This window comes from Silene latifolia, chromosome 1 (assembly GCF_048544455.1).
Source record: "Silene latifolia isolate original U9 population chromosome 1, ASM4854445v1, whole genome shotgun sequence".
Taxonomy (NCBI): domain Eukaryota; kingdom Viridiplantae; phylum Streptophyta; class Magnoliopsida; order Caryophyllales; family Caryophyllaceae; genus Silene; species Silene latifolia.
Window position 1 is genome coordinate 134,390,576 of NC_133526.1, and position 16,905 is coordinate 134,407,480.

Here is a 16,905-nt window from a genome sequence, read left to right on the forward strand (position 1 = left end):
AACCTCAATATAATTTAGTAAATTAATACATTAATCCACTAAATCGAATCTTATTTAATCACATTACAATAAGATACAAAATCCAACTCATACATATAAGGGATTAATTAATCTGTATCGAATACAATTAATTATTTATTTATTTGGGTCTCATCCTATAGGTGTGACCTTAAGGGATCAACTTAGACCTGTCGAACGGGTCGGGCGGGTCGGGTCCCGGGTCGGGTCATACGGGTCGGGTCAGAATACGGGTCGGGTTGAATACGGGTCGGGTTATACGGGTTACGGGTCGGGTTAGGGTCAGAATACGGGTCAAAGGATGTGTCAAAACAGCTGATTACTTTTGGTTTAACGCTTTTTTTTTATATATTTCTACATTTTTCAAGTACGTTTTTTTATATTTATTCGTCTTTTTTATTAATTGTTACATTTTTTTAACGTTTGTACATTTTTGGTAACTTTTATTTTTAAAATTGTTAGTTTGTTACCGCCATGTGAATCGAAAATAGGAGGAATAAAAGTTTACCGCATCAAAGTTCGATCGAATAAGTACATTTTTTGGTTTAGATGGATGTTTTGACGTTAATTTCGCGTTTATGGTGACATTGAATTGAATAAGTCCATAAATTAATAGGCAACACTCTCAAAGTACTTGATCATTGACAAAAAAAGAGTGTGCGTACACAGTAGATATAGTCTTAACTTAAATTTACAAATTAAAACCCATAAGATACAATTTATAACAAATGTTCATTGTGACTTTGTGAGTCCCTCTCACAACCAAGTCATTAATCAAGTTCATCACTGCCCTCATCTTCTTCATCTCCTTCATCTTCTTCATCTTCGGGGTTGATAGTCAAATGCGACAAGTCCGACAAATCAAACTCAAAACCGTTGACATCTTGTAGTTCTTCCTCGCCTGTCACCATTATAATACCACCATATAAGTTTTCAAGGTTTCATCATAAATTAGATTACAATTTACAAAAAAAAAAAAAAAAAAAAAAAGGAAATTTAGTTGTCTTACTTTCTTGCACATCAAAGCCAAACAACCATGAACGAGTAGTTAACAAGGCATCAGCCGTGCTCGGTAAGAGTGATGTCCTCCATTTTGTCAAGACTCTGCTTCCCATGCTAAATGCGGACTCAGATGCAACCGTGGTGATTGGGATAGCTAATATGTCTCTAGCCATCTCGGCCACTACGAGGTATTTTGACTCATTTTCCTTCCACCACTTGAGAACATCAATATTCAAGGTATGATCCAACCTCGCATCATCCAAATATGTATCCAAATATGATAAACCTCCAATTACAGCACCTCCATCGAAATTTGCAAATCCCTTCAAAATTTAAACACAATTAAACTCTCATATCAGAGTATAAGACTATTGTCAAGATAAACTGAAATTCAGTCTCGACCAGCAAACATCATCAAAGAATATAAAAATAGCAGGTTATGAAAAGAATATACTTACTGGTAATTCGTCTGGTATCATTTGAACACTTGTTTCCTTCAGTACGTGAGGACTATATTTGACATACTCCTCGTACAACTTGTAAAACTTATCCTTAACAACCTTAGTCTTCAATTCTGCACTTTCGGGGTCCAACTCATGGAAACAATATTTTATGAAAGGTAGCTTGTATCGAGGGTCTAATATGGCAGCAAATGAAAGGATCATGCTATAATTTTCCCAATATTTATCAAACTTGATCCTCATTAGGTCAGCCATGTCTTTTAGATGAGTATCATTGCACTTTGCATACCTCGTCAACAAATACTGGATTTTCCATACACTTTTGAAGTACAAGTTAGCAGTAGGATATTTCCTCCCAGAAATAAGAGTTGTAATGTGATCAAAAGGTTTTAGAAGTTCAACAATTTTCACTATTCTGATCCACTCTGCCTCCGAGGGGGGCTCGGGAAAGTGGGGATCAAACTTTTTCATCTCAGGTCCTCGCATAGTAGGAAAGACATTGCGGTATATCATTGCCCTTTGAAGCATATTGTATGTGGAATTCCATCTGGTAACACAATCCAAACAAAGCTTTTTTGAAGTGTCAACGCCAAGAGCTGATGCGTTGCCCTTAAATTTTATAAGTCTTCTCTCAGAACCAACAATATGTGCTACCACCATTCTAAGTTTACGCACCCCACTATCAATTACCTTTAAACCATCTTGCACGATCAAATTGAGGATATGAGCAGCACAACGCACATGAAAATATTCACCATCACAAAGAATGGGAGAATGCAAAGAGAGGCTATTCATCAATAAGTCTTGCATATTATCGTTACATCTAGCGTTATCTAGTGTAATAGTGAATATTTTACTTCGAATATCCCACTCTTTTAGTTTAGCATAGATTGAGTCATGTAAGGAAGGAGCATCATGAGGTGGTTCCAAATGACAAAAATTTAAAATTTTAGAATGCAAATTCCATTCAGAGTCAATGTAATGAGCCGTAAGAGAAATATAACCCATGCCAACAAATGCAGTCCACATATCAGTTGTTAAACAAATTTTTCCGTAAGTTACTCGGGCTCTTTAAGAATCTGTTTTTCTCTTTTATGAATTTTCATGCAGTAGTTTCTTAAAGTATTTCTAGAAATTGGTTTGTAACTCTCATTTAAACCCTCATGCAGCCATCTATTCCCATCATATTCCGCATATGAAAAAGGAAAAGCATGTCGTATTACTGCAAGTGCCATTCTTTCTTTATAAACTAAAGGGTCCATCTTCTTAATGAAGCTGCCATCACTCGTTAAATGAGTGACGCCTAAAAGTGGACGTTTAGGACAAGTTTTAGTATGTCTTTTAAAATTAGAGGTGCCATTACCAGAATATGCTAGAGTTGGTCCACCATCGCAATACTTACAAATTGCTCGCGCTATCCCATCAGGAAATAAGCTTGCGTCAAATAGTTTATAGTGTTGCCATACCGGAGAAGTCCACTTTCTGTTTCGAGTTTCGGATGATACACTCGGTGCTGGTATATTATCATTTTGAGATGAAGGCGTTGATGATGAATTACCTACATAAGTAAGAAAAATGTGTAAGAACTTGTATTTGAAAAGCACTCTATACATGAAGTGATTATAGTCCGAAGTTATAAACATTGAACTCTATATAAAATTGCAGGAAATCGATATTCCCACATATAATTCTAAAAATATGCAGGCAATCATGAAGTTTAAACAACATACACATAATTATGTCAACCTATACACTCTACAGCTAAAGATTACATATATGCAACTTTATCCATGTTGTCAAACATAAAATTGTTGTTTTCAATTGTCAATATGTCATGAATCACAATCGACGGACTATTAGATGACAATAAAAGAATCATTCATTCATAATTCCACAAAACATAATCCACAACAATAGTGCATCAGCTCAATTGCAGATCATACACCAAAATTCAATCTAGAACGCGAATAATTAATTTCTCAAAAATCAGAATTCACAACAGCAATGCATTATCCAGCTCAATTGCGAATCATATATCAAAATAAAATCCAAAAAAGCGATAAATTAACTCCTGAAAAACAAAATTCACAACGATATTACAGTGTTCAGCTCAATTACAAATCATACATCAAAAAAAATGCGATAATTGCAGAAATTCATGGTGTGCTCACAACATAGCCAAATAATGACAACAATTACCCCAATAATAAATACCAAGAAAGTAAGAGGACGACTTAAAGAGATCAACAATTCGACATCACAACATAGCCAAATAATGCGATAATTGCAAGTAGGAGAACGACTTCACCTGCTGATAGGGAGGTTGATATAGGCGGCACACCATGCCGAGGTTGCTGACTTAGAGGTGACGGAGATCTGGTGGTATTCTTACGACGGCGAGTCCGATTCGTTGGAGTTGGAGTTGGGGTTGGACGCATCTTATAAAGGGAATAAAGGCAACTAAATAGAGAACGAAGATCCGACACTAAAATTTGGAAATTAATTGATTGAAAAGGAGATCTGGAGAAGGAGTCTAGGGTTTTCCATTTTGAGGGAGAAGAAAGAGAGAGGCGGGTGAAATTTTGGGAAAATTAGAATGAAATCATGAAACTTAGTTTCAGCCTTTTCACTTTTTGCGCGTGTTTTTTTTTTTTTTTTTTTTTTTTTTTTTTTTCAGATGCTTGACCCGACGGGTCGACCCGGACCCGACCCGACCCGACCCGGGAATTATCGGGTCAAAACGGGTTAGGGTCAATCGGGTCACGGGTCGAAAAAACCGGGTCCTTGACCCTAAAAAAACGGGTCGGGCGGGTCGGGTTTTCGGGTCGGGTCGATTTTTGACAGGTCTAGGATCAACTGATCACCACCGTCAACATGACAGTAACGTGAAACTCTAGTCAGCCAATCGTTACCGATTAATGTTGTTCAATTGACTATTTAATTTATCATCCCTTTCGTATTCTTACTATGAGATTTAATTATGATTTTAATCATGTGTTCGCACTATTGTTGAGGACATATACTCCAAAAATTTCCCACTTGTCCGAGACAAGTGTGCATCACCAATTCTCTAGTCCTATTACAATCTCCCACTTAATGCAAGGTGTCTTGTAGGTCGTACTTGCATTTGATCATATCTTGAGTGGTTTCCTCGATCTGGAGAGTAACTGTCTGACCGAAATTATCTACCGTAAATACCTTCCGAGCGTGGCCACGCATTTTCAGTTCACTACTCCTCGAGTGGCCCTGAGATTTTAAACAACCCTGACAAGGGGGTGGACAATTTCTATCGCACTATTCCCTTCGTATAGCCACAGCTCATCATGACCCAAAATATACTCATTTGACTTCAGTTACGACAGTCGTAGAGTATAAATCAAAGCCAATCAGAAACCTGTGCCAACTTGGGCGAATAGTCTATAGTCAAAAGACTCGACTCATAAGAATACTATAGTAGCTCTCGCCACGACCAGGCTTTATGAATTTCCAGAACTCTATAAGCGGTCACTGCCCGACAGAGTTTCTCATACAGTCTGTCTATGTGATCGACTAGTCATCCTATATGACCCTATGGCACTTGAACTTGCCATCAATCGCATCACACTCTAGTCACTTTGAGACGTCACCTCCTATAAGTAACCAGGGGCGCATATTATGTCAATCCAGTTCACTTCAATGGGGTTCAATATTGTCTCAACAACCCATTTGGATACAACAAAGTAATGGATGAGTTTAAAGAAACTCAAACGATAAAGGCGATTATCATATATGAATAGTCAATACACTATTACTACTTCATATCTTATAATCTATAGTGTACTGATGAGTAAGATGTATGTAGTGTCGAGTTTCTTATCACCAACAATATTTATAACCCAATTTAGTAGTATAAATCGGGGTCGAACCACAAGGATGGAGGGGTTTCTACTTAGTTTAATTAGAAGTCTAGTCTAGTAAAAAAATGAAAGGAGTTGATTTAAGCTTAAACTACAAGATTTAACTAAAGCAAGTGATTTAGATGGAGTGTATACGATTGATTAAAAGACTAGGGCTTTTGGGTTCATCTAAATGGTTTAAGGGTAAACATGATGATTTAAGGGATCTATGATGAGGGTTTATCCTAGGATGAACAATCAATGTCTTGATTATCCTAAAGGTGACCACTAACTTTCATTAAGTATCACACTTCTCTTAAACATACAACAAAACCACCACAAACTTTCATTCAATGGAGGAATTAAGCAATAATGAAGAAAGGCATGTGCTTTCACTCACACAATTCATCAAACACCTTGTGTGCATGATAAGAAAGATAAACAATTCACCAAAGACCCAAATAATCATACAACCATGCCCATTTATTCCATTTAGACTCCCCCTAAACCCTAGAAGGATTTCTACTCACACGTGTTCAAATTGTTCATACAAACAAATGGATAAAAACAAGTTAACAAAAGAGATGACATGGTATGAATTCAAACAATTATAAAAGATAACTTAAAATGTAAACAATTGATTAAACAAAGTAATTAAGAGGAGAAACATACCAACAATGAGAAAATATGGTTGCTTTGATTGAATTAGTGAAGAAAATCTTTCACTATCTCCCAATTACAACCCAATAACCAAATGTAAACAATTTATAACAACTACTATTAAGCTAATTTCACTAAATAATTAATGTTGATTAAGGAAAGATTAATGCTTGATTAAGGAAAGATTGCATAAATTAAGGAAAGTTTTCAGATCTAGGGTTGTGTGTCGAAAATGAATAATAGAGGGGTATTTATAGTTTTACAATTATTTAGGTCAAAAATTACAAGGAAGTTCAAAATGCGGGGATGGGAGTTTGAGCCGGTCGGCTGGCCGCCGATCTAAGAACTGGCGCATATCCCGCTGGAACTTTTTGATGCCAATTAAATTGCCAGATATGGTGGACCGGTTGACCGGCCGCCGGCTCTGGACCGGCTCTGAGGGAGGACTTCCAGCTGGTTGACCGGCTGCCGGCTAGCCGGCTTAGAGTCTTGCTTCACCTCTTCTTCTCATAGCTCGTATAAGGGGACTCTCAGCCGGTGGACCGACTGTCGGCCGGCCGGCTGGGAGTCCTGTAGCTCTTTTCTTCACTCTTCTTCCCTATGCTTGCCTTGTAAGGTCGTTAGCTAGCTCCCTTAGTCCTCTTCCCGATGCAAAACCTGCAAGGAGGGACATAAAGCTCATAGTACGGGACTAAAGCTACAAAATGCGGGCTAGAAGGGTCAAAAACCGCTTATTATCGGGAAACAAGCATAGAGAAGAAGGGTGAAATTGACACAAAATAGGCACTCATCAACATCTCCACACTTAACTCTTACTCGTCCCTGAGTAAGTCTAAAATCAATATGTAAGATGCTACTATGGTAAGTATCAAGAGTGTGTGCACAATATAAGCATCACTCAAATATTCTACTATATAAGCCGATTGAGTATTAGCGCACCCTACGCCATTTCAACTCATGTAGTTGTGCTTATGAGGTAAAGCACGACTCACGAGGCAAGTGAGGTCTTGCAAGAAAAATGTAATGCATCTAACATGTAAGCACAAAGATCAAGTAATAGAATGCATCTAGCAAAAAAATGGTCCACCTCCTCATCTAAATGGCCGAATTTTCAGCTCAAAAACATGGCCTTGGTCGGGAAAATATCGTCTCAGGGTCTCAAAGGAGGTGCCAACCCCCTAGGCATGGCCCAGGAAACTCTAATGTGTCCCAAAAAACTCAAGAAATGGATTCTAGAGCGGGAAAGGGGAAAGAAGGACTAGACCTCCGAGAATTACAAAGCCGACACAAGATTCAACCAAAAGAGCCATGACTAAGAGGACCTAAGTCCACGACATCCTCACGGTTTTTCACTCATCACTCATTGAAGAATAGGTGTTTTCATGTGATAAAAAGTAGCCAAAAATACTCACCTACTACGACTTATGAGAACGTGCCCGCAGTCTAATGTGTAAGACCGTCCTATGTCCAAATGAGATGCAAAATGTAACAATGCACAAGCCATGAAATAAGGGTTGTAAGGGGGCTAAGGAGTAGGATGAAACGGGATTGGTGCAAGCACCGTTTGGACATGTGGAGTTCAAATCAAGAATTACCGACACACCATATCCCACTTCTTATTGCAACACATAAGATACATCTATGCCCTAACATAGAATTGAAGACCAACACTATGCAAACATTGCACAAACCCAACTCAAATTGGAAATTTTTTAAAAGTTCTCCTCTTATTTCAACAAATGAGTAACATCTACACCCTAACAACAACTCGGTTTCCCAAATTTTGCAATAATTGTGTAAACCCGACTCACTTTGGAAAAACATCAAATTGCCCTTTTATTTAGCAACGCCTTTTTCTACACCTTTAAATGATGAGGAGAGGTGTTTCTTGCCTTTTTCTTTTCTTGCCACATAGATATATATACAACACAACTAACTTCTTTTTTGAATTTTTTAAAACTTTTTCACTTTTCTATTTTGTTTTTCATTTCGATATTAATACCTCTTATTCATATATAATGCCAAGTACACCAAAACTTTTGACCCAAGTGGACATGTACATTGTCCACCACTACGACCCAAGTCATCCCCTACAACACTACTACAAAACCGACCAATTCTTGATCAAGGAAGGGTGGTTATGGATTGTAGCTCATTAAGTGGGTTTGTCAAATGGAAAGGCTAAGGCTCAAAGGGGGTGAATCAAAAAGGGAGATAATGAAAGGGACAAAACAAGGCAATTTGGCTATATGAGGTTCATATGCATGTGAAAACAAATTTTATTTCATTACTTGTGCACAAAAAATGAAATGCAAACCATGGTCTAAGGACTGAATGACACACTTATGCGTCTAGACATAACACGTCCCGCGAGGAGACCTACTCACAATCCTAAATGAGGGTTGGGTATGAATGTACCAACCCTAGGAGGCTCTAATCCTCACTTATAACTAGTTAGGTCGAGACTTAGGTCTAGCCTACGGTCAATGGTCTCACAAGGCGGCCTAGTCTCGTTAGTCGGGTCCCAAATTTCCCACGGCTAACCTATGGACATGGGTGCAAGCCACGGGGAGGGAGAAGTCACGGTTGGGACAAGACTCATCCTTGGGGTATATGCTTCTCTCCCCTGACCACATTTCAAGCAAAACATTTTATACAAACTAAGTGCAACAAGAAGAAAACACGACATATATATACATGTGACAATGCATGCAAGAGATGGAAATGACAAAAAGGAGATGTGCAACAAATTTACTAAATCTAACAGCATATCAACACCAACAATCCAAAAGTCCCCCAAAGGGACATCTAAGGCACAAAATCCCATCCTCCTCCAAATATACAAGATATATAAAGAAAGAACGGTAAAGAAGCAAGAGATTAGAACGAGTTTACCAAACGGTCTTCTAGCTCCTTTTGCCTCAAATGGTCAATGCCTATGCAAAAGGTTAGCCAACATATATATACAATGCAATATTTTTGTAATTTTTTGAAATTTTTCGATTTTTAGGCATTTTCTTTGAATTTTTTGAAATTTACAAGGATAAGAGTATATGTACAAGTATAGACAATATTCACAAAGTGGATATTTCCCTTCCCACACTTGAAATTTATATTATCCTCAATGGAACAAAGTATAAGGAAAGAATAGGAAAAATAAAAGAACATATTTTTGTGTTTTTTCAATTTTTTTGTGAAAATGAAATAACATATTTTTGGATTTTAAATATTTTGAAAAGAAATAACATGTTTTTGTATTTTTCTTAATAATAGAATTTCCTCCCCACACTTATTTATTTACATATTTTCAAAGGAAATACATATGTGGAGGAAATTCGGAAATTAAATACATATTTTTGGTGTTTCTTCATTTTTTTTAGTGATATTTGAAAATAAATAATTTGTTTTTTTGTAGTTTTTTTGGGCCTCCTCCCCACACTTATTATTTACAACATCCAATGACGGATGAAGTGTGGTTAAGACGCAAATTTTATTCAAAATAAAAAGAACATATTTTTGTTTTGTTTTGTCATTTTTCAATTTTTTTGTGATTTTCAAATAGATATGCAATGCGTGATCTAATCTATATGCAATATTGAATTACAATGCAAAGTATACTAAGTGAATGCAATTCCTAAATGTGACGATATATTACAAATTTTAAATCTAATGCAAGCCTAAATGAATGCAACTAAATGAGTTTCTAAGCTAAATATATTACATATAAGCTAAATGCATACGAAAATTTAAATATGAATGAGAAAATTTGGATTAAGGGAGAGATCATACTTGGCTTTGGATTTTTCAAGGTGGGAGTAAAGATGAGGGCTCAATCAAGATCCGAGCCATAGTCCACTTGTTCTTTTTCCGCTTCTTCTTCTTCTTATTCCTCCTCCTCATCATCATCATCGACCTCAACAAACACATTTTCCTTTACCGCGGCCTCCATCATCATAGCCGCCTTGATAACCATAGTTTCTATAACCACTTCCACTACCACCATAACTACTATCAAGAGCACCAAATCCGCTCCCGTCATACCCATCATCATCCACATCAAATCCACTACCTTCATAGCCACTGTTTTCCACCCCGAACCCACCTCCACTACCGCCTTGTCCACCACCACTACCAACAAACCCTCCTAGGTTGTCATGAGTGTTATATGGAGCATCCATATTGATGTTGGTGTGGTATCCTCCCGCTCCCGAACCTCCTTGGCTATCAAAGCCCCCCCCCCCCCCCCCAAACCACCGTAGCCACCCCCTTGGTTGTAGTCATATCCTCCACTAGTTTGGAAGGAAGGGGCTCTATAGTAGTCGGGGTTCAAGTTAAGGCCTCCATGAATCCCCGGTTGCGTGTACCCTCCATTTGGTAGATTGAAGTAAGAGGGAAAAGGGCCATCGGGTGGGACCATACACCGGGAAGCGTAGTCTTCATAGAGGGGGTAGTTGCCTAGAGCTTGATCCACATAGATTCGATCAATTTTTTGGTGTGCTCGGCCCAAGGAGTCGTCAACTTGTTCAAAGCGTTTGTTGACGTGGGTTCGAAAATCATCTAAGGTGGATTGCACCTTCCCAATCCCAAGGTTCATGCCCTCCATGAGCTCCCACACTTTCGGATCAACGAGTAGGTATTGGGAAGGTTGGGCGGAGGAAGATGTGCCGGTCTCGGGTGGGGCATCATAATTGTAGGATGATTGGGTTGGTCCTTGTGCATTTGTTCCGTAGGAGAGAGTGCTACGGGCTACTTGTCTGGTGGTAGGGGCGGTAGGGTTTGTAATAGGAAGGAGATATTGGTTTTTGTCCGGTTCAAAGGTAACCAAGTGGGCATTTGGGAGAGGGATAGAGGTCAAGCTCTTCCTAATCAAGAGGTAAGTCTTCTTGTCATCAAAATCATACCGGGTAATAAAAAGCGAGGTCAAATGGTTACTATCAATTATGGTGACCCCTTGTACCGGTTGATGTCGTGATTCCACAAATCCTACGGTCTCCTTGGCAATTTGGGTTATCAAACCCCCTACCACTATTGGTGAATTGTTGCGGATATTGTTACCAAGCTTTTGCAAATGGAGTATCAAGAGGTGGGCAATATTGATTTGATACGCCTTGGTGTGTTGCCTAAGGTAGCTCCCGAGAATGTAGAGCTCGTCGGAATGCATATTGTGAGGCTCATGCCTCCCAAATATCGTCCACCCCATAGAGCGGTGCCATGTCCGGATAATTGGACTATGAATATGGTGTTCCTTCATCTTTGGTTCATCATCAATATTTTCACCCGAAATCGCTTTCCACAACTCCTTTTGATCATACCTAGTCGGGGGAAGGTGGCTCCCCGTACTAGGCAACCCAAAAATTCTCCCAAATCTCTCAAGGGTCACTTGAATAGTCTTGTTCATTAACCGGAAGGAGATACCGGTTATCTTACTTGTGTTCTTATTTTTCTCCACTTCAAGGGAGGACAAAAATTCAAGTGTCATCCTAGCAAAAGTTTGGCGATGCAATTTATACATATCTCCCATCCCGACCCCATTAAATAAACTTTCACATTCGGAATCCCATCCTAGCCTTCTCAAGGTATTTCGGCAAATAAATCTAGTAGGAATTATTTCACTAGATTTGAGGTGGGAAAATCTTACCTTATGCGTCTCGGAAATGAATTGGACCTCCGGGAAGGTTGGGTCGGGTGCTATCTCCGCTCCACTAGTGCTAGCATCGGCTCTAGCTTTCTTATTTGGTGCCATTATCTCAATTAGCTAACTTACCTTAATAACCCAAGTCAAAAACTCCAATTTTTCCACCAAAAAGGCTTAAAAAGACAATTAAACCTTAAATAAACAAAGCTAGAGTGAAGAACTTACCCAAAAACGGATGTTGAATTTTCGGATTTTCCAAACCCTAGACTTAGAAGTGACGATTTTTTGTGTTTTTTGGTGTTTTTGTGATGAAAAATGGAGTTAGGAGTGATAATAAATGGTTAAAGGGAAGGTTTAGCTCAAAAAATGGAGGATTAGATGATGTTTTTGATGATTTGGGGATGAGTTGGTGAGGAGAAGTAGGATGAAGATGTGTTTATGTATGAAGAGAGAGAGTGAATTTGATAAAGTGAGGAAAAAAATGAGTGGATTAGAATAGATAAGGGAGCACGGGAGGGTTCTAAGCCTGTCTGGGACCGGCGGCCGGTCAACCGGCTGGGGTCCTTTTGAAATTTTCGATTTTTGCCAAAAGTTACAGCGAGTTATGCGCCGGTCTGAGACCGACGGCCGGTCGACCGGCTCGAACCCCTTTCTCACTTTATTCGAAAAATTTTCTAAGTATAATGTGACTCTCAGCCGGTGGACCGGCTGCCGGCCGGCCGGCTGGGAGTCCCTTCTTTTCATTCTTCCCAGTTTCCAAGCTTGCAATGACTCTCAGCCGGTGAGCCGGCTGCCGGCCGACCGGCTGGGAGTCCCTCTTCAAAATTTCACACCAAAAAGTTACATCGGGTTTTTAGCCGGTCAGAGACCATTTGATGAGTAAAATGTATGTAGTGTCGAGTTTCTTATCACCAACAATATTTATAACCCAATTTAGTAATATAAATCGGGGTCGAACCACAAGGATGGAGGGGTTTCTACTTAGTTTAATTAGAAGTCTAGTCTAGTCAAAAAATGAAAGGAGTTGATTTAAGCTTAAACTACAAGATTTAACTAAAGCAAGCGATTTAAATAGAGTGTATACGATCGATTAAAAGACTAGGGCTTTTGGGTTCATCTAAATGGTTTAAGGGCAAACATGATGATTTAAGGGATCTATGATGAGGGTTTATCCTAGGATGAACAATCAATGTCTTGATTATCCTAAAGGTGACCACAAACTTTCATTAAGCATCACACTTCTCTTAAACATACAACAAGACCACCACAAACTTTCATTCAATGGAGGAATTAAGAAATAATTAATAAAGGCATGTGCTTTCACTCACACAATTCATCAAACACCTTGTGTGCATGATAAGAAAGATAAACAATTCACCAAAGACCCAAATAATCACACAACCATGACCATTTATTCCATTTAGACTCCCCCTAAACCCTAGAAGGATTTCTACTCACAGATGTTCAAATTGTTCATACAAACAAATGGATAAAAACAAGTAAACAAAAGAGATGACATGGTATGAATTCAAGCAATTATAAAAGATAACTTAAAATGTAAACAATTGATTAAACAAAGTAATTAAGAGGAGAAATATACCAACAATGAGAAAAGATGGTTGCTTTGATTGAAGTAGTGAAGAAAATCCTTCAATATCTCCCAATTACAACCCAATAACCAAATGTAAACAATTGATAACAACTAATATTAAGCTAATTTCACTAAATAATTAATGTTGATTAAGGAAAGATTAATGCTTGATTAAGGAAAGATTGCATAAATTAAGGAAAGTTTTCAGATCTAGGGTTGTGTGTCGAATATGAATAATAGAGGGGTATTTATAGTTTTACAATTATTTAGGTCAAAAATTACAAGGAAGTTCAAAATGCGGGGAGGGGAGTCTGAGCCAGTCGGCCGGCCGCCGGTCTAAGGACCGGCGCATATCCCGCTGGAACTTTTTGATGCCAATTAAATTGCCAGGCATGGTGGGCCGGTTGACCGGCCGCCGGCTCTGGACCGGCTCTGAGGGAGGACTTCCAGCCGGTTGACCGGCTGTCGGCCAGCCGGCTTGGAGTCTTGATTCACCTCTTCTTCTCATAGCTCGTATAAGGGGACTCTCAGCCGGTGGACCGGCTGTCGGCCGGCCGACTGGGAGTCCTGTTGCTCTTTTCTTCACTCTTCTTCCCTATGCTTGCCTTGTAAGGTCCTTAACTAGCTCCCTTAGTCCTCTTCCCGATGCAAAACCTGCAAGGAAGGACATAAAGCTCATAGTACGGGACTAACGCTACAAAATGCGGGCTAGAAGGGTAAAAAACCGCGTATGATCGGGAAACAAGCATAGAGAAGAAGGGTGAAATTGACACAAAATGGGCACTCATCATGTACCTATTACACTAATTAAAATGCAATAAAAGCTTGGTAAGTGGATATACCATGTATCCATACGTTCCAACTTTATGAATTGTTATTTCCTTCTATTCAATGTTATTTCTAATGACATGAATTTATCTAAGTATATGTCTAGTCTTCTTACTAGACTTGGGCTCTTATACTTGGAAGATGCGCCCACTGTTATCATATAACTTGTGATACAGTCTTTGGTAGAGGGATCTACTCTTAGTCCCTATGTGGATCATCTTATCACTGTGTACTTAGATTCTATTTGTAGAACTTGCAATGGTTGAAACTAAAACATTTCTCTAGTCTCTTATTCTTAAGTCAATAAAAACAGCCTAGGATTTCGATAAATCCTTATAGGTTTGGAAACTAAAGTTTGTGTAACCCTTCAACACACAACTTGGTATATCATCCAAACATAAGAACGAATCCTCAATTCTTCTCAAGAATCTTAAAGGATGTTTTTTATGGCTTTCAAAAGACCTCTATTCGAATTAACTTTTTATTAACTTATTATTCTCCAAGCATATGATTCATCATTGTGTGTGCATTTAATGGCATAAATAATCGTTCTAATGGCGGAAACATTAGAAATCGATTTCATGTGATCAACAACTTATTTAGGTTCAGTGAATGACTATGACTCTATCATAGTAATTCCACTTTCATTAATATTCTCTCAAATTTAACACATAGATTCTGAAATCTAAAATACATCGCACCTTTTCCTAGTCTCCCAATCACTCTTTCACAGAAGAGAGCATTGGTACATTATTCTCAATAAGCAATATGTTATCCACATATAATACATGGGAAAAATAGTTCTGGCTCCCACTTAACTTCATGTATAAACATGATTCTTCAACAATGTGAATGAAACCATTCTCAATTATCACATGAACGAAAAGTATGATTATTACAATCCTTTGATGCTTGCTTAAGACCATTGTAGGATTGCTTAAGTAAGCTTTACATAATATGTTAGGATTATTAGATCTTTATCTAAGGTCGTTTTATGTTCCGTACACATCCTTCTCTAAATTCCCATTTTAGAAAAGCGATTTTTTTTTTCCTGATATCATTTGCCATTCTTCATCAACATGAAATGTGACAATTCCTAACATGATTTATCTTGATTAACATCTTCATGTTTATCTATGCTTTTTAGATACTCTAAAGCTCTATTTACTTTAAGGAGACCATCGCCTTAAAGTAAATCTACTCTTGAGATTGTAATGCTTTGGCTATTATGCAACAAAGTCGATTTGGGACTACTCGCAATTGATCATTCAATAGGTCATAATTACTTTCGAAAAGTAACATATTAACAATAAGACATGTGTATTTTACTCCCACTCTATCTCAATAGATTATAGTTCCATTACTTTCAAAAAGTAACATATTAACTATAAGACATGTTTGTGACGATCTACTCCCACTCTATCTCTTAGAAATACTACTATCTTCTTAAGAGATAGCTTTGAGAGCCACAAACATATATGGAGAAGTAATACAAGTTCGTTTAGACTAACGTGTTAGCTCATAAATACACCGGCTCTATTATGGCAGCTTGATTCATGTAATATGCGTGTCTAATCCATGTCATATGTTAAATAGACTTGCTATTTTAGGTATCTCCAGGTTGACCCTTCGTTTAAAATAATGTGTCCGTTTTGGACCGCAAATCCCCAAAAGTGAGTTCGACAACTCAACCCGACTCATATTAGTTTGATCTTATAGGTAGTAACACTAGGTCATAATCTATAAGTGAGAATCAAATTCATTACTTAGACATTCGCCACTACGATCTGATCGTAATGCTTTAATTCTTTTGATCAATTGGTTCTCTACTTCATTTAGAAATTTTTCAAATTTCTCAAATGCTTCACTTTTATATTTGATTAAGTAAACATACCCATATCTACTTAAATCATCGGTAAAAGTGACGATGTAGTCATAATTTCCCCTTCCGGTGATGCTCTTTTTACCACATACATTGACATGTATTAGTCCCAATAAATCACTTGCTCATGTCCCTTTACCACTAAAGGGAGTACGAATCATTTTCGAAGGAGACAAGATTTGCATATTCCATATGATTGAAAATAAAATGGTCCAATAAATCCAGTCGACACTAGCCTTTTAATACGTTTCTCATTTATGTGACCTAATCGAAAAAGCCAAATGTACAAATTATTTGGATCACTTGTTATGAGTCTTTTGGATCGTATGATGTAGATATGTTTGCTTGAGAATACCATTAAGAGAAGTGACTTGGCTCACTGTCAAGTTATCTTAAACAAAATACAACAATTGTTTTTGATGGCGAAAGAAAATCCTTCCATGTCTAACATAGAAATGGTAATAACGTTTTTAGACAAAGTGGGTACATAATAAAAATTATGTAGATGCAACTTAAAATCACTTAGCTAAGGCAATCACATAGGTTTCCTTTGAAATGGCAGCTACCCTAGATCCATTTGCTAATTGGAGATCCACGTCACCCTTGCTAGGTACTTCCACATTACTTAACCCCGACTGGAGTGACAAGTCCAGCTTTGATATCTGCCAAATACTTGGGGCAATTTCTCTTCCAATAGCCCATGACATTACAATAATGACATTCATCGTAGGATTGGGCACCCTTCTTGGTTTTGGTTGTGGTAGTCTCACTATCCATTTCCAATTGATTATCGGGTTTGGGTTTCCTACCCTTCTTTGCTTTTCCTTTAATAATACCATTACTCCTTTCATTTGCAAGGACATTCTTGCTAGAACTCCCACTCAATATAATATTTCTCCTTGCTTCTACAAACAAGGATGCCTTGGAATTAGTGAGATTTTCTTCACAAGATT

The 16,905-nt window shown here is 38.1% G+C and overlaps 1 protein-coding gene across 2 annotated transcripts; it reads right to left on the minus strand.

The window, feature by feature from the left end:
- Nucleotides 1-633: 633 nt before the first annotated feature.
- LOC141604457 (zinc finger BED domain-containing protein DAYSLEEPER-like) lies at nt 634-4,060 on the minus strand. 2 transcript variants are annotated; one of them, XR_012526165.1, is made up of 4 exons: nt 3,790-4,060; nt 2,845-3,039; nt 1,028-1,343; nt 634-919 (listed from the first exon to the last, which is right to left on the minus strand). XR_012526165.1 is itself a non-coding variant. In XM_074422971.1 (3 exons), exons 1-3 carry the CDS (start codon nt 3,823-3,825, stop codon nt 789-791), a joined length of 483 nt encoding a protein of 160 aa, XP_074279072.1. In that variant the 5' UTR covers nt 3,826-4,060; the 3' UTR covers nt 634-788. The 2 variants fall into 2 exon arrangements, 1 of the variants encoding a protein (XP_074279072.1); XM_074422971.1 differs by lacking the exon at nt 2,845-3,039.
- Nucleotides 4,061-16,905: the final 12,845 nt, after the last annotated feature.